The 18,315-nt window shown below is 47.6% G+C and overlaps 7 protein-coding genes across 7 annotated transcripts; 4 read left to right on the plus strand and 3 right to left on the minus strand.

Annotated features, from left to right (window-relative positions):
* Positions 1-1,389: 1,389 nt before the first annotated feature.
* On the minus strand, positions 1,390-2,661 carry PGRI_021530 (uncharacterized protein; the record flags this gene model as incomplete). The annotated part of the gene is made up of 3 exons (XM_040789866.1): positions 1,390-1,925; positions 2,012-2,203; positions 2,271-2,661. 3 exons carry the CDS (start codon positions 2,659-2,661, stop codon positions 1,390-1,392), a joined length of 1,119 nt encoding a protein of 372 aa, XP_040646819.1.
* Positions 2,662-5,264: 2,603 nt separating this feature from the next.
* Positions 5,265-7,907, plus strand: pakA (mitogen-activated protein kinase kinase kinase kinase STE20; the record flags this gene model as incomplete). The annotated part of the gene is made up of 4 exons (XM_040789867.1): positions 5,265-7,193; positions 7,260-7,359; positions 7,407-7,741; positions 7,803-7,907. The coding sequence occupies 4 exons, from the start codon at positions 5,265-5,267 to the stop codon at positions 7,905-7,907; spliced, it is 2,469 nt and encodes an 822-aa protein (XP_040646820.1).
* Positions 7,908-8,948: 1,041 nt separating this feature from the next.
* On the plus strand, positions 8,949-11,427 carry PGRI_021550 (ESCRT-0 subunit protein HSE1; the record flags this gene model as incomplete). The annotated part of the gene is made up of 9 exons (XM_040789868.1): positions 8,949-8,988; positions 9,121-9,170; positions 9,246-9,280; positions 9,354-9,429; positions 9,505-9,603; positions 9,666-9,786; positions 9,838-10,470; positions 10,525-10,725; positions 10,793-11,427. The coding sequence occupies 9 exons, from the start codon at positions 8,949-8,951 to the stop codon at positions 11,425-11,427; spliced, it is 1,890 nt and encodes a 629-aa protein (XP_040646821.1).
* A 772-nt stretch (positions 11,428-12,199) lies between these two features.
* Positions 12,200-13,018, plus strand: PGRI_021560 (uncharacterized protein; the record flags this gene model as incomplete). The annotated part of the gene is made up of 1 exon (XM_040789869.1): positions 12,200-13,018. The coding sequence occupies one exon, from the start codon at positions 12,200-12,202 to the stop codon at positions 13,016-13,018; it is 819 nt and encodes a 272-aa protein (XP_040646822.1).
* A 130-nt stretch (positions 13,019-13,148) lies between these two features.
* Positions 13,149-13,880, minus strand: PGRI_021570 (uncharacterized protein; the record flags this gene model as incomplete). Its single annotated transcript, XM_040789870.1, has 2 exons — positions 13,149-13,199; positions 13,251-13,880. 2 exons carry the CDS (start codon positions 13,878-13,880, stop codon positions 13,149-13,151), a joined length of 681 nt encoding a protein of 226 aa, XP_040646823.1.
* Positions 13,881-14,282: 402 nt separating this feature from the next.
* On the minus strand, positions 14,283-15,413 carry PGRI_021580 (NmrA/HSCARG family protein; the record flags this gene model as incomplete). Its single annotated transcript, XM_040789871.1, has 4 exons — positions 14,283-14,866; positions 14,928-14,979; positions 15,042-15,179; positions 15,234-15,413. 4 exons carry the CDS (start codon positions 15,411-15,413, stop codon positions 14,283-14,285), a joined length of 954 nt encoding a protein of 317 aa, XP_040646824.1.
* A 1,107-nt stretch (positions 15,414-16,520) lies between these two features.
* On the plus strand, positions 16,521-17,531 carry PGRI_021590 (type 1 glutamine amidotransferase; the record flags this gene model as incomplete). The annotated part of the gene is made up of 1 exon (XM_040789872.1): positions 16,521-17,531. One exon carries the CDS (start codon positions 16,521-16,523, stop codon positions 17,529-17,531), a length of 1,011 nt encoding a protein of 336 aa, XP_040646825.1.
* Between the last annotated feature and the right edge of the window lie 784 nt (positions 17,532-18,315).

Raw genomic sequence — 18,315 nt, forward strand, 5'->3', positions numbered from 1 at the left:
TGTGACGTCTCTTTTGTGCAAGGCGCAGTCAACACAAGTGTTTAGCTTTGCTCTATTTGATCTTCTGCATATCCCCCACATGATTTCCAGCGATGACCCTCGTATCCAAAGAGCTAAGGTCTCGGCAACCTCATCAGAAAGATAGAAGATGTGTTGTTCGCTGCAGGTGTGTGTTGGTCCCCACATTCCCACCAGCAAGGGAGAGAAGACCTACCCCAAACTAGTGAATTCGATCAGCTTTAAGTGGGTCAATTTGCAGTGCTAATTTCATCTTCTCTTTGATATCTCCAGACAAAGAAAAAAAAGGAATAAATCATCTTCCACAAATTTGTGTGGCTTGATTCTTGTTTACGCCGTGTGGATGATCTGCGCCCATGTGGACTGCGGAAGATACTAAGCCAATCATCTAGGAATCATGTGAGATCTGACCAAATAGTATTTGAGATTAAAAGAGTATCATGCGGATTCGTCATAGTCTGTGCAGATGGTCTTAAAAGCGGGACTTGATATGAATCACATCAGGTGTCCTGGGAAAGCAGACACGTTTAATTTCGATCTGCTCACCTTGAAATTACCCGATATACTCCGTGATATATGTATGTCAATCTATGAATGGCTAGACATCCGTGTTATTGAGCCTCTTTCAACCCCGCTTAGGGCCCAACGCCTGATTTAAGTGCATTAGTTCTAGGCTAAGCAGGGTTTCTCTCAAGCGATCTTACTCATGCCAAGAGCGTTCAGCTAGGCTGAGTCTCAGCCGATAGTGGTTGGACCGCTATATTGGAGATCGGGTCAAAGTGAGCGATGATCTGGGGCCAAACTGGGGTGGCTTGTAAGAGCTGTTGGAGGCTGATATATCGACGTTGCACTGCCGGTATAGGGCTGATTTCTTCTAATAATGTCTACATAAGTAATGTCGACAGGAAAAAGGTGCAGGGGAAATGTTTATTGTTTCTCGCGCGTCCGATATTTTTTGCACAAGTCAAAACCGCACCAACATGGAATTGAATACGTTTCTATCAAATGCAAAACTTATGACTTCTAGTTGCAACTCAAACCAGAATACATAGGGTGATCATGTCGTTTTATAACTATATTACATAGAAGTCCCTACTACAACAAAGATGTCCTATATAAAAATGTTAAATACGACCAGTAGCAAAGCAAACTTGTGTTCATTTGGAAAACTCTAACAGACACACGTCCTTCTAGCACTGTGAGGAACAGTAATCACTGCTCAACATGAAACATATGTAGCCATAGCAGCCAATTCACGTCGCCCTTTCTCCACCCTCACCCGCAAAAGCACAACTACGTTTTTCAATTTTCGGTCAAACCCCTCCCACAAAATCGTACACAAATGTTAACCGTTCTTTGGTTATGGTGAGCTTAACGACGACGAGCTGAACCAGCTCCTGGGTCTGGCAAGGTACTCGGACCTTGGTTCTGCGAGCTCCCGCGTTGCTGCCAATCTGGCCCGAGCTGATATTGAGGACCAACAAATTGACCCTGAGACAAAAAGTAGTTCGGTTGCATTGCCGAAGAAATGGGAGGATAGACTGGTTCCAAAGATCCATGCATTTGATTTTCTGTAGTCCCAAGCTCTTGCTTGCTTTCGAGAATTTGACCGACTATGGTCTTCAATTCTTTCACTTCCGCGAGTAACTCTCGAAGTAATTCAGTTTGCACGTTGTGGGTGACAATGGGCACATGGGGCACAATGGTATCATTCGGGTCATTGGGGACATTGGGGGTGGATTCAACCGGAGAGAGACCGCTCGTACTCAATGTGCGAAGGCGAGAATAGGGTTCCGGAGTTATAAACTTGAACTTGTTCGCACGAGAAGGGGTAAATGGCCAGGGTTTGTCGAGATCATTGGCTTTTTTCTCTTCACTAGCCAGCCACAAACGAAAAGAATCGACTTCTGAGTTGGGATTGTTTTCCCGTGGAGAATTTGTCTCCATTTTGGAAGAACTCCATCCAAGACATCATCTGAGAGAAATCTATTACCTTCCTTGTCGATGGCCAATGCGACATTCCAGTAAGGAGATCGAACTGTCCAGGCAATAGAGCCGGTCACGTAAAAGACCTCTTGATGTTTTCTCATTGCCTTTTTATCGCCCCGAATCATCATATCCCGCAAGTCATAATCAAAGTGTAAGGCGGGGTCAGCAGCGAGATTATCATCATTGATACCGTCTTCTTAATGATTTCCGCGATGTCAGTACCGTTTACGGAGGCTCAGAGGGAAAGCGAACAGGGAATTTACCGTTCTCTTGCTCACAGAGAGTTTTGAATGACAGCTGTTGATCTTGCAAAGATTCCAACTTCTGCAACAGCCTTTCATGTGCCTCATCATCCATGAGAACACGAAGCTTTTCCATCCATCTCTGTCTATCGGGAAAAGAGTCGGGGGTTTGGGATCTCTCCATGCGTTCTAGGACAGTAGGCGTGCCGAATGGGAGCAGAAGACGCCCTAGTAGCTCTGGGATAGCTGAAGCAACTGGCTTATCTTCTTTAACGTCGCTAAACCACCGGGAAAGACATGCAGCAAGTTCCGATGCCTTGCAGATCTCGCCGCCAGACAAGACTCCGGACAACAAATAATTGACAGTGGCATCCTCGCCTGCAGTTATAGCAGGAAATTTGGTCTTCACCATCGTGTCGGGTTCCCAGAAAGAAAAGCACCTGTAGCCACGCGAGAGTTAAGAAATGCAATAAAGAGAAGTTACGCGTTAAGACGAACAGACGAGTAAAAATGGATCAATATGAGAGCTGGTTATTGTAGGGGACGTGTGACAAGACAGATAAGATATTGGAAGAGATGAAGTGCTCAAAGCGACAAGGCGCTGCGCTAGGTGTTACTGAGAGAATCGTCGGAGTTCAGATAAAAAGTGAGCGGGATGTAAACTGAATTGAATAGGAGACAATGAGTGAAGGAGATGTGAAACGAGTGAAGGAGATGTGAAAACAAGAGAAGACCTATCAATTAGGAAGGGACAACCTGACTAGATGAGTTGCCTAGCTAGGTCGTGTATTTGATTCAGATAGTCTGTAGCTTGATAGAAGGATGGGGTTGATGGAAGGATAGATTAAAGGAGAGACTGGTGGAGGATGGAAGAGAGTGATATGGGAGAAGAGTAATAGATAAACAAAAGAAAAGGTCAGACGCCCATACGTGGTTGCTATGTGAGCAATAGCCATAGCCTGGTGTTTCAGGCTACATCATAGGACAGCTTTTACCAATTTTAAGTATTACCATATCTACAGAATCCCTTTTTTAATTTATGATTCGACAAACAAACCTGGTTCGGACTGAATGGCAACTGGTTTCCTTAGAGCCATTGCCATTGCTCTCGGGGTACCAGGATATAGATAATATTTTGATCAGGCGAGAAGGTGATGCCACTCAACCAAAGCCAGCAACAACACGAAAATTCTTGGTAACAGGATCAAACCAGTAAAACTGGGCCAGGTAGCTTCAGCTTGGAGTGAATCCATTGGCGCCAGGGATACTATGGGTCGGTAAACTAGAGAAACCAGTTGTCATGGACGAAAATAGGAGGTTCTGGGCAGCAGCAAAGTGTTGGACGGCGGAATCACGAGCATTTGGACCGACAGGGTCGTTCTGAACTACCGTTGTGTCCCGTCTAAGTGACGCTATTGTCGCGGATGACGCTTCTATTTGCTATAGAACGGTGATCCCTAGCATGTGGGCTATGAGTGTGTGCTTGCCGATTCTGACTTGGGATTTTGATGATGAACTTGCTGTTAGCTGAGTCGGCGATGCAACAGGCCACTCAGAGCTCGCGTTTCGATCGGATGGAGGTACTTGCCTCGTGGCTCAAGGGGTGATGATTTCCACCGAGGACCAAGTTGGGGGTTTGGCCAATGATTCTTAGAAAGTCATTGCTATATACTGCGAATGCCCAGGGTATGAGGTAATTGGCCTGAGCCACCTAAGCCACCCGCACTAGATATGGAGGTGAGCAGAGTCATATTACCTGAAGCTGGTCAAGGATGGGGATTTGTATCCAAGGGCTATTATTCAACTTAAGAGACCTCGGGAAGCTTCAAATGATGTCGAAGATTCTAATCTGCTTTCGAACTCTACGATATGAAATGAGAAGGAGCTTTGGTCAGGTCTAGGCAACAAGCATTTCCATGAAGTGGAATGTAATTTCTTGGCGTTTTTGTTCTGCCTGATAATTCAGGATATAATCCGAGTTTCGACCGATTTGCCTGATAACTTATTTTATACAGATCTCTGTCTCAAGGGGAGATATCGAGGCCTAGCAAAGTGAGAGATGGAAGTCAGAGGACCAATATCTACTGGCTTCCGCTTGGAGCAACAAGCGCAGAGGATATCCAGATAATGTTCAGTCTTCGAAAGCTAGTCAAAAATCGTGCTTAGAGCCCGGATCTTTTTGATTTCACTGGCGTAGTATTTGAACCCGATATAGGATGTAAACGCCAATATATACTACTTAAAAATAGAATGAAGAAACTAGGAGATATTGAGACAGCGTAAATAATTCTAGAATCTAATATAGTGCCAGATTAAGCAAACGGCTCCGAGGGTAACGGTGGCGCATATGGAAGAAAAATGCCCCGAAGCCGGTCCAGGATAGAGTGCTTTTTTGCTCCCAACTGCCCAATGTCTTGCCCAAGATGTGCCGAGTGATATTGGCTTGCTTCCCGTCACACCTGCGGTTTAACCTTTTTGGGACGTGTTCGGCTACCTGCCAGGGACGAAACAAAAAGGGGAGTTATCTGTTTGCTGGAGTACGGAGTAGACATTTGATAGAAAATATATGTCTTACTGGAGTATTTTAAGTATAGTGGATCTCGTATAGAAACCGTTAACTGTGACTATTAAACGGGGAAGTCTCTAGTTCTATTCTTATAACACTTTGTAAATGGTTTTATGTTAACTTGATTCTGTCTACTCCGTAGATATAAAGATAGTTGTATAATAAAATGAAGTATGTGAGAATGATATACCTAGTTAAACTCCCCCATCAACATAAACCCCCAGCCACCCGATTCTCCTTTTCCCAAGACTCCACGTGCTAAACTTCCTCTCTTCTCCATATTTGCTTCCAATCTTCCATTCCACCCATCTTCAAAATCTTAGGGGGATTCGGTTATTCTCCGTAAAATCCCAGATGCACCTGGTTGGTCCAAAAAAATACCAACTGCATCTGACCCCTCCTCGGCCCAATTTCAATCTGTCTCGTGTAGGGACAGAAATCTGCCCACCATGAATCAGGATAATTTCCCATTGAAATTCCGTCGAGCATCTACCAAACTACACAAGGATCCCCCTAGCTTCAGTTCACGCATTCTTCGGAGTCACCAAAGCACCACATCGTTGAAACGCACCCCATCCGCTCCCGTCTATCCACGTTCCTCTCCCAGCAACAGTCGTGAGCATAATCGATCGCGATCCAACGCCCAATTCCCAGGTTCATCCTCGTCATCCCTGGATCAGAACAGTGGCGGTCCATCGCCTTCCAACGACGAATCAAGTGGCTTCTTCTCCAATTTCTCCCGCTCTCGAACCCGCAGTTCCAATCGTTTCTCCTACAACGAGCAGAGCTCGGATGAAGTGAACGGCCCTTACGAAACGCGGGGCATGCTCAGTGCATTGGACGAGAACAGTGCCGAGACTGATCCTCACTCTCAGCAAAAGCCCGGACTCCGCTCTCACCACACCAGTCCGGATACCCGTGGACGCCACTCACTTCGCCAGTCAGCTAGCTTCACCACTCTAACGCAACGAATGGATCCATTTGCTCATCGCGAGACCGAAAGGCCTCCGAATCCCGACAAACGGTATTCCGATGAGGCCAATCCTCAGGCCAATCCTCCGGCCGCACCCCGAACGAGACAGAGCAAAAAGGCCAGCTTTTCCAGATTCGTGGATAGTATGCTTGGAACCCCCGGTCGCAATATGAAAATTTCAGCTCCAGAGAATCCAGTGCATGTCACTCACGTCGGCTACGACAATCAGACCGGCCAATTCACTGGTCTTCCCAAAGAATGGCAGCGACTACTACAGGAGAACGGCATCTCGAAGAAGGAGCAGGAGGAGCACCCACAGACTATGATGGATATCATGCGATTCTACGAAAAGAACACTCGTGGCGACAGCGATGATGAAGTTTGGCATAAGTTCGACAATGCGCAAGCTGCTCAAGCCGCGCAAGCTACCAGCCCAAGAGAGCAAACATCGCCACCGGGAAGTCCACGATTCCCGCAGAATCACGAAAACAGCTTCGAGAATCCGCGATCGCCCCCGCCAATCCCTCGCGGGCCTCCGGCAGCCACGCCGGTCATGTCCCCTTCACTAGGCGGTATGGTGCCCCATCGGGCTCCCCCGAAACCGCCGACCGGGTTGACCCCCTCCCGCCCGCCTCCCCAACCCCCAGTCTCGAATTCGTACGGAGTCTCGCAGCGAGCTCCTCAGGAGAATTATGGACCTACATTTGGCACTCCGACCATCCCAGAATCCGAGCCGTTGCCAGCATCGCCCCACCGCAGTCCCTCCAGCTCCCGAACTGGCACACCTGCACCCGTCCCCAATATTCCCAATGTCATCGCCTCCCCAACACAATACCAGCGGCAACAGGAGCAAGTCATGGCCGCGGCTCAGCAGACATTGGAACGGAATCGTACCCAACGTCAGCAAGCACAGCAGCCTCCCGCCATCTCCACATCAACTGCTGCTCCGGCACCCGATCTTTCGTCTGGGGTGTCACCTACGCGCGCTCCACCCGCTGCTAGACCTAGACAGCGCCAGCAGCAGCGGCAGAGCAGCGTTATGGATATTCGGGCACGCTTGATGGCTATCTGCCACCCTGGCGACCCGACGCAGATCTACTACAACTTCAACAAAATCGGTCAAGGTGCTTCTGGTGGTGTGTACACAGCGTATGAGCATCCTAACAACAACTGTGTTGCCATCAAGCAAATGAATCTAGACTTGCAGCCTAAAAAGGATTTGATCATCAACGAGATATTGGTCATGAAAGATAGCAAGCACAAGAACATCGTGAACTTCTTAGAGAGCTTCCTACATGGGCTGGATCTTTGGGTTGTTATGGAATACATGGAAGGTGGCAGTCTGACAGATGTGGTTACCTTCAACATTATGAGCGAGGGACAGATCGCAGCTGTTTGCCGAGAGGTGAGTACAAGATGGTTAATCCTATGTCAAAATAAGACCATAAGATGTGCTAACTATTTCGATTAGACTCTGAGCGGCCTCCAGCATTTGCATTCTAAGGGTGTTATTCATCGAGATATCAAATCCGACAACATCCTCCTGGCAATGGATGGTAACATCAAGCTGAGTGAGTTTCACCCCGTGTTGTGTGGAAACCATGCTAACAATATCCAGCCGATTTCGGTTTCTGTGCTCAAATCAACGACTCGCAGAACAAACGGAACACTATGGTTGGCACCCCATACTGGATGGCCCCGGAAGTCGTGACTCGCAAAGCGTATGGCCGCAAGGTCGACATTTGGAGTTTAGGCATCATGGCCATTGAGATGATCGAGGGCGAGCCGCCGTACTTGACAGAATCCCCATTGCGAGCACTCTATCTGATTGCTACGAACGGAACACCCACCATCAAGGATGAGCACAATCTATCCCCGGTTTTCCGCGAGTTCCTTTACTTTGCCTTGAAGGTTGACCCGGAGAAGCGGGCGTCGGCCCATGATCTGCTGAAGGTACTTACTCGTTCCTATTTCCCATTGCTTCCTCAGCGATAACTGACATCTTGCCCTTTAGCACCCATTCATGTCTCTCTGTGCACCATTATCGCATCTCGCCCCCTTGGTCAAGGCTGCTCGTCTCAGCCGTGCCCAAGAAAAAGCTCAAAAAGGAGGTGCTTGAAAAGGACGCTGATGAATGACCCCCCCCCTTTTTTCCCCCCCTGTTTCGGTTTTATTTCGTCGTACTTGATATCTCTTGACGTCTTGCTCAGATACCCCGTCACTCCCAATGTTTCTTCTAGATCCCGACGTGCACTATAGTACGTTGTTGGAATCCATTTATGTACCCAGTGTACTCCTTTATTCACTTTTTCACGTCGATTTTCGATGGAAATGACTCCATTCCACGAGCACGTTGCCTGTGATATCTGCTTTGCCGCTCAATGTCTCTGCACGGATGGTGTCTATGTAATTTCTTGTAGTTCTATTTGACCATTATTGTTGTTAGCTTATGATGAATACAAGCAGTTGACAAGCTTCGACCTCAACATTCTTTCATTCCATTTTTTTAGGATACTCCACAGTGGAGGTATGTTCAGCCACTAGATCAGCAAACGAGAGAAAGGAAACGCAGCAGCCTATATGGGCAGGGCGAAGTCATAGAGTGAATGGAGGAAAAAAGAGAACAGTAGAACAGAAAGAAAAAATAGAAGCTCAATCCCTAGGCAGACATAATATAGAAAAAAAAACTCGGTCAACTTATACGGAGTAGTTGTACAATCCAAAGCTACTAAATTAAGTCTCCCAGGCCCACCGTCGTCATATGCTGACTCAGGTGACTGAGTTCCGCCCCATACACAGTACCCCAAGACTGTCCCTGATCATTCCCAACCTGATTAATAAATATCCAGCGTTGCAATACCGGTCGCTTGCAACTTCTTTCCCAAGCTCCTGTCTCTGTGACATTCACGCGGTCCGCATCAACCCGCTTAGCCACATCCTTTGCCGTCGTCGACTCCCCGCATTCCGTGCTGGATAACCATCACTACGAGCTACACAACCAGGTTTTGAAACAGAGCGTCGTTTTCGATACAAAAATTTAATTGGAACCTATTACCAAACTTTTACCACGTGAAAACAAGGCGAACTGCTTGTCAGTAGCTAAGCAGTGCTGCCCGAGACACCTGATTACCTGCGACACTTAAGAGGACATACATTCGCAATGTTTCGCGCGCAGCAGAACCACTTCGATGACGCCGTTGGTAAGTTACGCTAGCTCTCTGCCCCTTCAGATACACAGTGCACTCCTGGAGCTGGCCGGCTTGAAGGGAAGCCCCCGGAAAGCACATTGAATCTGTATATATGGTTTACTGACGATATCTCTTTCTGTATAGCCAAGGCGACGGACGAGAATTTGACCTCCGAGAACTGGGAATACATTCTGGTGCGTTTGCATTAATCTACGTATTGCCGGAATAACCACGGGACATAGGAACTGATTCGGCTTTTTGTGGTTTAGGATGTCTGTGACAAAGTTGGCTCAGAGGAATCAGGGTAGGTGGATAATTCTGAAACCACAGGCTGGTCTAAGCTCACCCAAACACCGCTGCTAACTGCCGTGATATAGAGCGAAAGAGGCCGTGGCCGCGATGATCAAAAGGCTGGCTCACCGAAATGCCAACGTCCAGCTCTATACATTGGAGGTTCGTAGCGAGATACCCGTGAACTTGGGGGCGCCAATGTTCCCTGATCTACGAGCATAACTGACTGGTTTCTAGCTTGCAAATTCGTTGTCACAAAACTGCGGCTTGAAGATCCATCGCGAGTTGGCTTCGAGAAGCTTTACTGATGCGCTACTACGCTTGGCGAACGATCGCGTAAGTAGATCTCGAACCTTCGTTTTGCGCAAATAGCGGGAGTTAACTATAGATTTGTCTAGAATACGCATCAGCAAGTCAAGTCTAAAATTCTGGAACGCATGGAAGAATGGACTAAGATGTTCGCATCCAACCCGGATTTTGGCATCATGGAACAGGCATACATGAAATTAAAAACCACGAGTAAGTATCCGTTCGGCTCCCAGATATCGGACTTCGCTGATTATATTCCAGACCCAAATCTGCAGCCACCGTCGAAACCTGGAAAGCGTGAGATCACTGATATTGATCGTCAAATGGAGGAAGAGGAATTGCAGATGGCCCTAGCCCTGTCGATTAAGGATAAAGCAGCTCCGGTGGCGGCAGCGGCAGCCCCTCGAGTCGAGACTTCATCTGCTGCTGGTGCATCCACATCGGCTCCCACAAATCAAGGGGAGCCTGCCGAGGCTCAACCTGCTCTTTTAGGTACATCGGTAGCTACCGTGTCGCGTGTGAGAGCGTTGTTCGACTTCCAACCGTCTGAGCCAGGAGAGCTTCAATTCCGCAAAGGCGATACCATTGCAGTCCTGGAGTCTGTTTACAAAGATTGGTGGAAGGGTTCCTTGAGAGGCCAGACCGGCATTTTCCCTCTCAACTATGTGGAGAAACTCCCAGATCCCACTGTCGATGAACTGCAGCGGGAGGCTCAAATGGAGGCGGACGTCTTTGGCCAGATCAAGAGCGTTGAGAAGCTCCTAACTCTACTGAGCACCCGTAATTCAGATCTCAATGTCCAAGAAAACGAAGAGATTACTACACTCTATCAAGCCACGCTTGCAATTCGTCCAAAACTCATCGAACTGATTGGAAAATATTCTCAAAAGAAAGGTAACCAGTCAATTGTTTGTTTTGCCATTTGATGTCCTGCTTACACATGTACAGATGAATTTACCCAGCTCAATGAAAAGTTCATCAAAGCTCGTCGCGACTACGAGTCCCTCCTTGAGGCGTCGCTAGCCCATCCGGCACAGCCTCAATATGGACGCCCTGCCCAGCCACAGTATGGTTATCCTGGTGCTGCACCTGCCGGATACCCCTCTGGCCCCCAGGCGGATCCTCGATACTTTACTCCCCGACCTCAAGGTTAGTGGGGACTACAAATTACCTACAAATTACCTACCGACGCCCAGTTCTAACTTGCCTTGACTAGACACCACGCCAACCCAGGCGAATTCATACGCACCGTACCCCGTCAGCGAGCAGACTATGCCGTACCGCCCAGCCTCTCACTCCCCTGATCCTCGCAACCAGGCCCAGGCCGGCGCACCGCAGCAGTCACCCCATGCCGAACCTTACCAACATGTTAACCACCGTCCGCAATCTACATACGATCACCCCCAAGAATTGGGGACCTCTGTCTATGATTCACCTGTTGATCACCCTGCTCCTGGGCCTGGTCAGCGCATGCCGTACCCCCCAACTGCACAAGCATCACCTGTTGCCCACCAGCAATTCCAGCAACAGCAGCAGCAGCAGCAGCAAGACTACTCGCCCTCCGTCTACTCCGCTGAGGAGACAGCTCAAGTCCCGCCTGTCTCCACTATGCCACAAATCCCGCACCAGTTCCAGCAGCAACAGCAACAAACCCCGTATCCCAACTCCCCCGGTACTCACCAACCTCCTCCATCGCACCAGCCTCCGCCGGTACCAGGAGCAGCGCAGCAGCAGCCACAGTATACTCCCTATAGCCCAACACCTCCCGCCGCAAGCACGGGCGAGTATCAGGCGTACCAGCCTCCACAGGGCGGAGCAGCTGGTTCGAATCCAACTTCCTTTTATCGATAATTGATAGTTAGTCTCGACTGCCTTAATTCGATTAATAGGAATAAATACCTTGACTGTCCTTAATGGTGGCTTTGTATGTGGCCATTTCAAGCAGTATTCTTCGTTTTATTATCCCTCATTTGCTGGCCGTTTTGCTGTTATGTATCTAGCCAACAGTTTGAATATGCCGTCAATTGTATGTTACTACATATGTTGTCTCCATCTCTCCGTACACTAGTGCTATAATCGCTTAGGCGTTGATACAATCGATCTTTGAAGACTGAATGCTGGGGTCTCATCAGCAGTCCATCCATCGCACACGAATCAGGCCTACCATTCGCTTGAAAGCAAGGTGAATATGAACAAGAAATAGCCCAGGAAGAGGAGACAAAAAACGAAGAAGTGTGAGACAGACATCAACTGTTCTTTGGGATCGTCCCAGGATCGTCGTTTCCATTTATGGCCTCAGCAAGACAAATGGCTCCAGCAACTACACTTTCCTACCCGTTCTGGGGTCCACGGGTTAATCAAGCTGCACGTTTTATAGGTACCTAGAGATGCAGGGATTCGTTCTTGGTGGCCTCAGGCCTCGCCGGGTACTCGCTGTTCCCCCTCTTTGAAGCCTCATTTCATTCTTGTCTTTGTTAACCTTGCTGGAAATATTGCGGCGATTAGGCCTTTCTTCTTGATCTGTTAGATCGGTTAAAGTCGAGTAACTCAGAAGCTAACTAGCTTCACGTCATATACTTCCCACACCCAATATCCATCAGTCCCACTCTACTTGCGAACATACATGTCCACTGTCATTATGCCACCACAAATATCCAGCTGGGATGATCTCACTGAAGTATGGGAGCAATGCGATGGTGAAACAGGGGAAATCCAACAAACATCTTTCGCGTTATTTGACGGCAATGAAAGCTTCTATTACGGCACGCTTGAAACGCCCAAAGCCAATATTACCTTTGAGCAGGTCACCAACACCCTCAAGAGTGTTCCCGATGAAGAACTATACACTCGGTGGCTAGCTCCTAATACCGAGTTGATGCAAGCCCCAGCAACAATTACCGAGGATGTCTACGTCAAGCGACCAAACCCACAAATGTATAAAGTGATGAAGGAGCACGATGCATTGTCCCAACTCTCTGCATCCCTGCTAGCAGAGGCTGAGGTCCTAGAGTTGCTATCTCAGCACCCGCACCCGAACATAATCCGCTATTACGGATGTCGGGTTCTCCGTGGGTACTTTATCGGACTTGTCATGGACAAACATCCGCATGATCTGTACACTTATCTCAAAAACCAAGTCGGGACAATTGAGAAACAGTCATTCATCGTTGCCCTCGAGTCCTCACTCCATCATCTTCATACACATGGACTGGCCCACAACGATCTGACTCCCTACAACATTCTGGTGAGCAAAGAGGGCATGCCTGTTTTGATTGATTTTGCTGGATGTCAGCCGATTGGAACCCATTTGAAGCATATTAGAGGGACTAGGGGGTGGATAGATGGAGAAATCAAAGACCACAATACATCGACAAAGGAACATGATGTTTCTGCCTTGTCCAAGATAAGCGCGTGGTTGGACAAACCAGTGTTTGATCGTTAATTTGTGTTCTGTCTATGGAGGAGCTGGGAACAGGTTCGTTTGTTATGCGTCCAGTAGTATCTTGACATCTATTGCATCTATAATACAAATTCGCTCGCTTTATAAAAATCAACCGTCTTCTGCCATCTATTTAACTCGATCCGAAGAACCAGTCAGACACAATGACCGCAATTACCGTCACCTACTATGAATTAGCTGATATATCCCAGTTAAGCCTTCGGCCTCGACTTACTAGTGAAATATCCACACCAGGACTCACAATGAGATCCAAGGCAGGGCGATGGCCTCGTCCGCGATTCGTCCGCCTCAAAGCCAGTCGCTCGTTGTGGACGATACTCTCGCGCAACTCAGCAATCCTCCTATCCCTATCCACAATATCGAAAAAGGCCAGCGCCTTACTATGCTTCTTGACAGTTAGCGTGAGCTGCTTATTCTCCACGCTTTTCCTGTCTTCGGAGGCTCTATTCCGAAATGAGAAGACCAAGTTGTCGCTATACCAGGGAAAGCTCGGTGTCGCCTTCGCTACTGTTCCCTCGCTGATTTTGCCCCCGGGCAATGTGACCACCCAGCTTAGAGGACTTAACAAGGGTTTCGTGTGGATGTCAAACAACGGTAACCCAGATGAGTCGCGGAGTTCTCGACACGAGCGATCATTGTATTTCCGACCAGTCGCTGTGAATACGGTAGAGCCCTCTTCGTCCGAGATCTTATATGCACGGTCTGACTGGTCGTTCCTGTGCGGCTTAATGAGTAGATTTGTTCTCTCTGTCGCGATATGTTCTCGTCGAAAGGCGACTTGTCGCTCTGGTGCTTTCAAGGCATAACGCGGCGCAGAGCTTTTCGGTGCGATGGAACGGTCCATTCGTGCATGGGTATATGTGACTTTAGACATGATTCTAGATGAGTGATGGTTTTTATGGGAGTTTTTGATGCGATATGATGGGCTTTTATCTCTGGGATGCTGTGGCAAGGCGTTCTTGGCTAGTTATATAATGGGGCTTAATGCTCTATGACATGATTTAGGTCCAGTTTAATTCGCGCACGCTAAACCATTGGTTTCTTATCTCTTATTGGGAAGAATGACTTGATCGGCCTTTTGATTGGAGTTTTATTGCGGCCTGTGAATACAAATGAGGCTCAGCTTTGGGGCCAACTATAGAAAGGAAAGTCTCCCGAGATCGACGACATTACGTGGCTTAGAATTTCATTTCAAATACCCGGAGTACTAATGCCAAAGAAGTAATTAAAGAGCAATATATCTGCCTTATTTGAGGTCCTTGAAAGCCTCGTTCTTCTTCAAGAAATCCACCCACGCAGTTGGTTTGTCCTCGAGCACCGCAAGGCTCTCTTCCAAGGGCTCAAACCCAAAGTATCCGCCCTCGTTAACAAGGCGCATCATTTCCAAGATCCCTTCCGCTGCCCAATCCGGCACCCCCATTGAGTCTTTAACCCCCTGCAGAAACATTTCATGCGGCAGGCTGAAGAAGCAGGCTGCCTTGCCAGCCTCTGGGAAGGCCTGCTTGAATCCGTCGACTACTTCCTTCGGAGTCGTATACTGCGTAGCGCCTAGTACGTGCTTCCCCAGAAGCTGGTCTCGCTTTCGTACAATCGCCTTAACCCAGATTCCGGTGTTGTGAACGTCGAACAAAGGAATAGGTGCGGTTTCAGGCATCGGTAGGGCGAACACCCAGGCATTTTCAGGTGGGTTCTGTCTAAAACCCCCCGTAACAGACTGCATATACATACCCGGTAGGAAGAACGTGGCCGGAATGCCAACTTGTTTAGCGTATTCCTCAATCTCAGCCTTGCCATCGAATTGATAAACGTGGGTAAGTTTTCCACGGGTCACTGGCGGTTTTCATGTTAGTCAACTTTTCCCCAAGTCAAATGTTAACCAGATAATACTTACGCTCCTTGACATTGAGCAGAGAGCTCCAGATGAAATGAGAGATAGCAGATTCCTAGCAAGGTATCAGAGTTAGCGTGCATTCCTATAGGACAGCAATAGTAAAGGGGAAATAACCTTCGCAGCATCAACAAGGTTTCGACCCTGCTGGATTTCGGCTTCAATGCTCAAGGTCTCCCAGTAGTTAGTAACGCCAAATGCTGCAGTAGCTCCAGTGAAGGCCTTCACAAGCGAGGCTTTGTCGTTCAAGTCGGCCTTCCCAGTTGGTCAGTAAGTACGGAGATTTCATGTACCATCAAAAATGCTTACAGCAACCACGTCCACACCCTGTTCCTTTAGCTTCTTTGCCTTGTCTTTGGATGGATCTCGAGTCACTGCGCGGACCGTCCACTCTTGGTTCAGGAGTGGGTCATTGAGGAAGACATCAACAACGGCACCTCCTTGGGCACCAGTGGCTCCAATAACAGTGATGATTCTCTTGCCTGCCATTTCCGAGAATTGAATACCACTTAGAGGTAATAGCACAGTGGAGCTAGGGATGAAACAGCTAGAGAGACTTGATAGAAGACTGAATATTCATATCTATCCATGCTGAAAGGTCGGTTACTTATACTATCGAACTCTTCGAATTCGGGAGTTCTCTCCAATACCTCAGCGGTCCTACTGGATAGTTACAAATCAAGCCGACTGTGGACGGAATAGAGGTAACCTGATGATCCTTCTAATAATAACTATGGCTACTAAGAAACAATATGTGGATGTCTACCTTGGGAGGTTTCGCATATGTCTAACCCCGAACCCCGAATATCCACTACTTGAAAGTTTCTATGTTGGTACACGGCCTCGGGGGAATTCAATATCCGCTTCAAAGTCTACTGTAAAGATCCTAGAATATCTGTGACTCGGCGTTGCATATTTGGAACCCTCGGAGGTACGATGAGTCAATACTATGACGATCTTTATTTTTCTAATATGGTATGGGTAAAATCCTTTATATAAGTGAGACATAATCTCCAGAATCCATGAAATAGAGATTACATTCGTATTTAGAACCTTTAGTTTCTAAGAATACCCTCACATCATGTCTTGCATTTCTTGCTCACGAGCCTTTTTGGGGGTACTCGAATCTGAGTGATTAGCAGTAAATTCCGGGACTACTGGTATTAAGTGTGATGTATACCTACTTCCTCTCATCTTCGAGGGCTGTTCCAGGTCATTACACGAATATTAATACATAAGACTACATAATGAATCCAATTTTTAATTTATCAGCTGTCACGGTCAGATATCTTAAGTATTGTTTGTCCGCAAAGAGAAGCTGTTGTGTTCTCCCACTCCTTTCTTATTTCATCAGAGGTTATACTGGTTATACTTAGAAAAGTAAACTTTTCCCTCTATAGAACTTGCACATCTAAACAGAACACTACTAAAGAGGAAAAATATCATAAAGAACTTTGGCCTGAAGAAAATCCAAAAAGTTTTATTATGTTCAATCTGTCGGCCATATTTCCCGAGAATTTCGGATCTCATCCGACAAAATAATATTCGTTAGCTCTGTACATTCCCTCTCTTTGTCTTGTTATTATTCTGACCAACATGTCTGTCCGTGCAATCCATATTGCTGTCCTTGACACCGATATCCCTTGCTACCCTCTCTACGCCAAACGAGGATTGTATAGCTCACAATTCAACGTTCTTCTCACTGCCGCCGCAAATCGCATCAATGCAACCAAATACTATCAGAATAGAATATCTCTTGGTGTTCACATCACTGCGTTCGACGTTGTGGGAGGTAATTTCCCACATCTCGCGTCCTTTCGAGTCACCCCTTGGTCGCCGAGCGAAAATGGACACCCTGGCTTCCCAGGTCCTATCGATGCGATTCTGGTCACTGGAGCTGCAGCAGCGGTATATGATAAGCTACGCTGGATTTCAAGTTTGCGATCTTTTATTAAGAGGGTGTATACGGACTATCCGATGGTCAAGATTTTCGGATCTTGCTTTGGACATCAACTTATAGCTCAAGCGCTGCTCGCAAGTGACAAAAGCTACACGTCCCAAGGATCTTCATTTAAGATATCTGTCGAACCTTCGTCTAATGGCCACGAAATTGGCATACATCCTATCTTCTTGAACCCAGCTTTCGTCTCAAACTTCCCACCTCTAGCTCGGTTTACTGCAGAACAGCCATTCCATATTCAAGTTATCCATGGGGATGCCGTGATATCTACACCAGAAAATTCACCAATTCTCCGGGGAAATGGGACGATGTTGCCTGAACCGTGGCTCAGTATCGGAAGCAGCCTCAAATGTCCAATCCAGGGCCTCTACAAGCCTGGCCACGTTCTCACGCTACAAGGTCATTTTGAATTCGATGCGTTTGCAACTGCTGAGCTCTGTCATAAATTTGCCAATCAATTTGACTGGCCTGCAGATGTAATTGCTTCGCATTTAGGAAACATCAGGCGCTCTGTGGTGCTTGGCAAAGATGATGATGATGACTCTAAGATAGCAGCGGAGGCGGTCCTTTTGTTTTTCGCCGGCGAAGACTGGACTCCAAGCGCAGATATCATCCATCCTCATGTTGATCGTCTTGTCCGACCTTGACTGCGGGGCCTTCGGAGGCCCAGGCCGAAGTCCCCGCAGCCTCGGGTGAGCACCCGATCCATACAGACCGACGTTTTCACACTTGTGACTGAAACGCGAGTATCATGTTAATATCAATATTAACTGTACGGGAATATTTGAAATTATGGCAGGCTCTAATCCTCGATCTACCAACGCGTAAGTGTGCAATGCGTCTGCATCTCCGGCTGTGGTGGCCTATGTATGGTAACAACTGGGCAGATGCGAAACATGTCGAAGACGCAAAGTAAAATGTTCCGGTGATAAGCCTTGTCGCGCATGTACCAAACACAATTGGGAATGCACTTTTGGTCACTCCAGTCGCAAACGGTTTTCTGAAGCGTCAGTACATGCGCGTTGTAGCTCTGGCAGTCTTGCTGACTATCAAACTAGCCAAGTGAGACATCTATTGAAAAAGATTGAAGTGTACGAAGGGCAGCTTAGTACTCAGTCTGTAGGGCGTCAAGTCTCTTCATTTCCTTCTCCAGTAGCACCAGATGAGACCCCAGGTCGTCAATCAGCGCAACGAAGTTCTTCAACACCTGGAAATAAAGAGCACCCCAACCAGAGGCAAGATGGGCTATTATATCCCGATACCGATCCTGCTATAAGTCCAGGTAACTTAAACTCGCATTCTTATGCCTGGTCTGCTTGTGAATATAAACTGACTATACGTGCAGCAACGGACCTGACCTCAGGGCCCGCATTTGAGTCTCAGGTCAGGTCGCTTCTTGACAGATCGCATTCCATTGACTTCAACTCCCAT

The sequence above is a fragment of the Penicillium griseofulvum genome (genome assembly GCF_001561935.1).
Source record: "Penicillium griseofulvum strain PG3 chromosome Unknown contig_80, whole genome shotgun sequence".
Lineage (NCBI taxonomy): Eukaryota > Fungi > Ascomycota > Eurotiomycetes > Eurotiales > Aspergillaceae > Penicillium > Penicillium griseofulvum.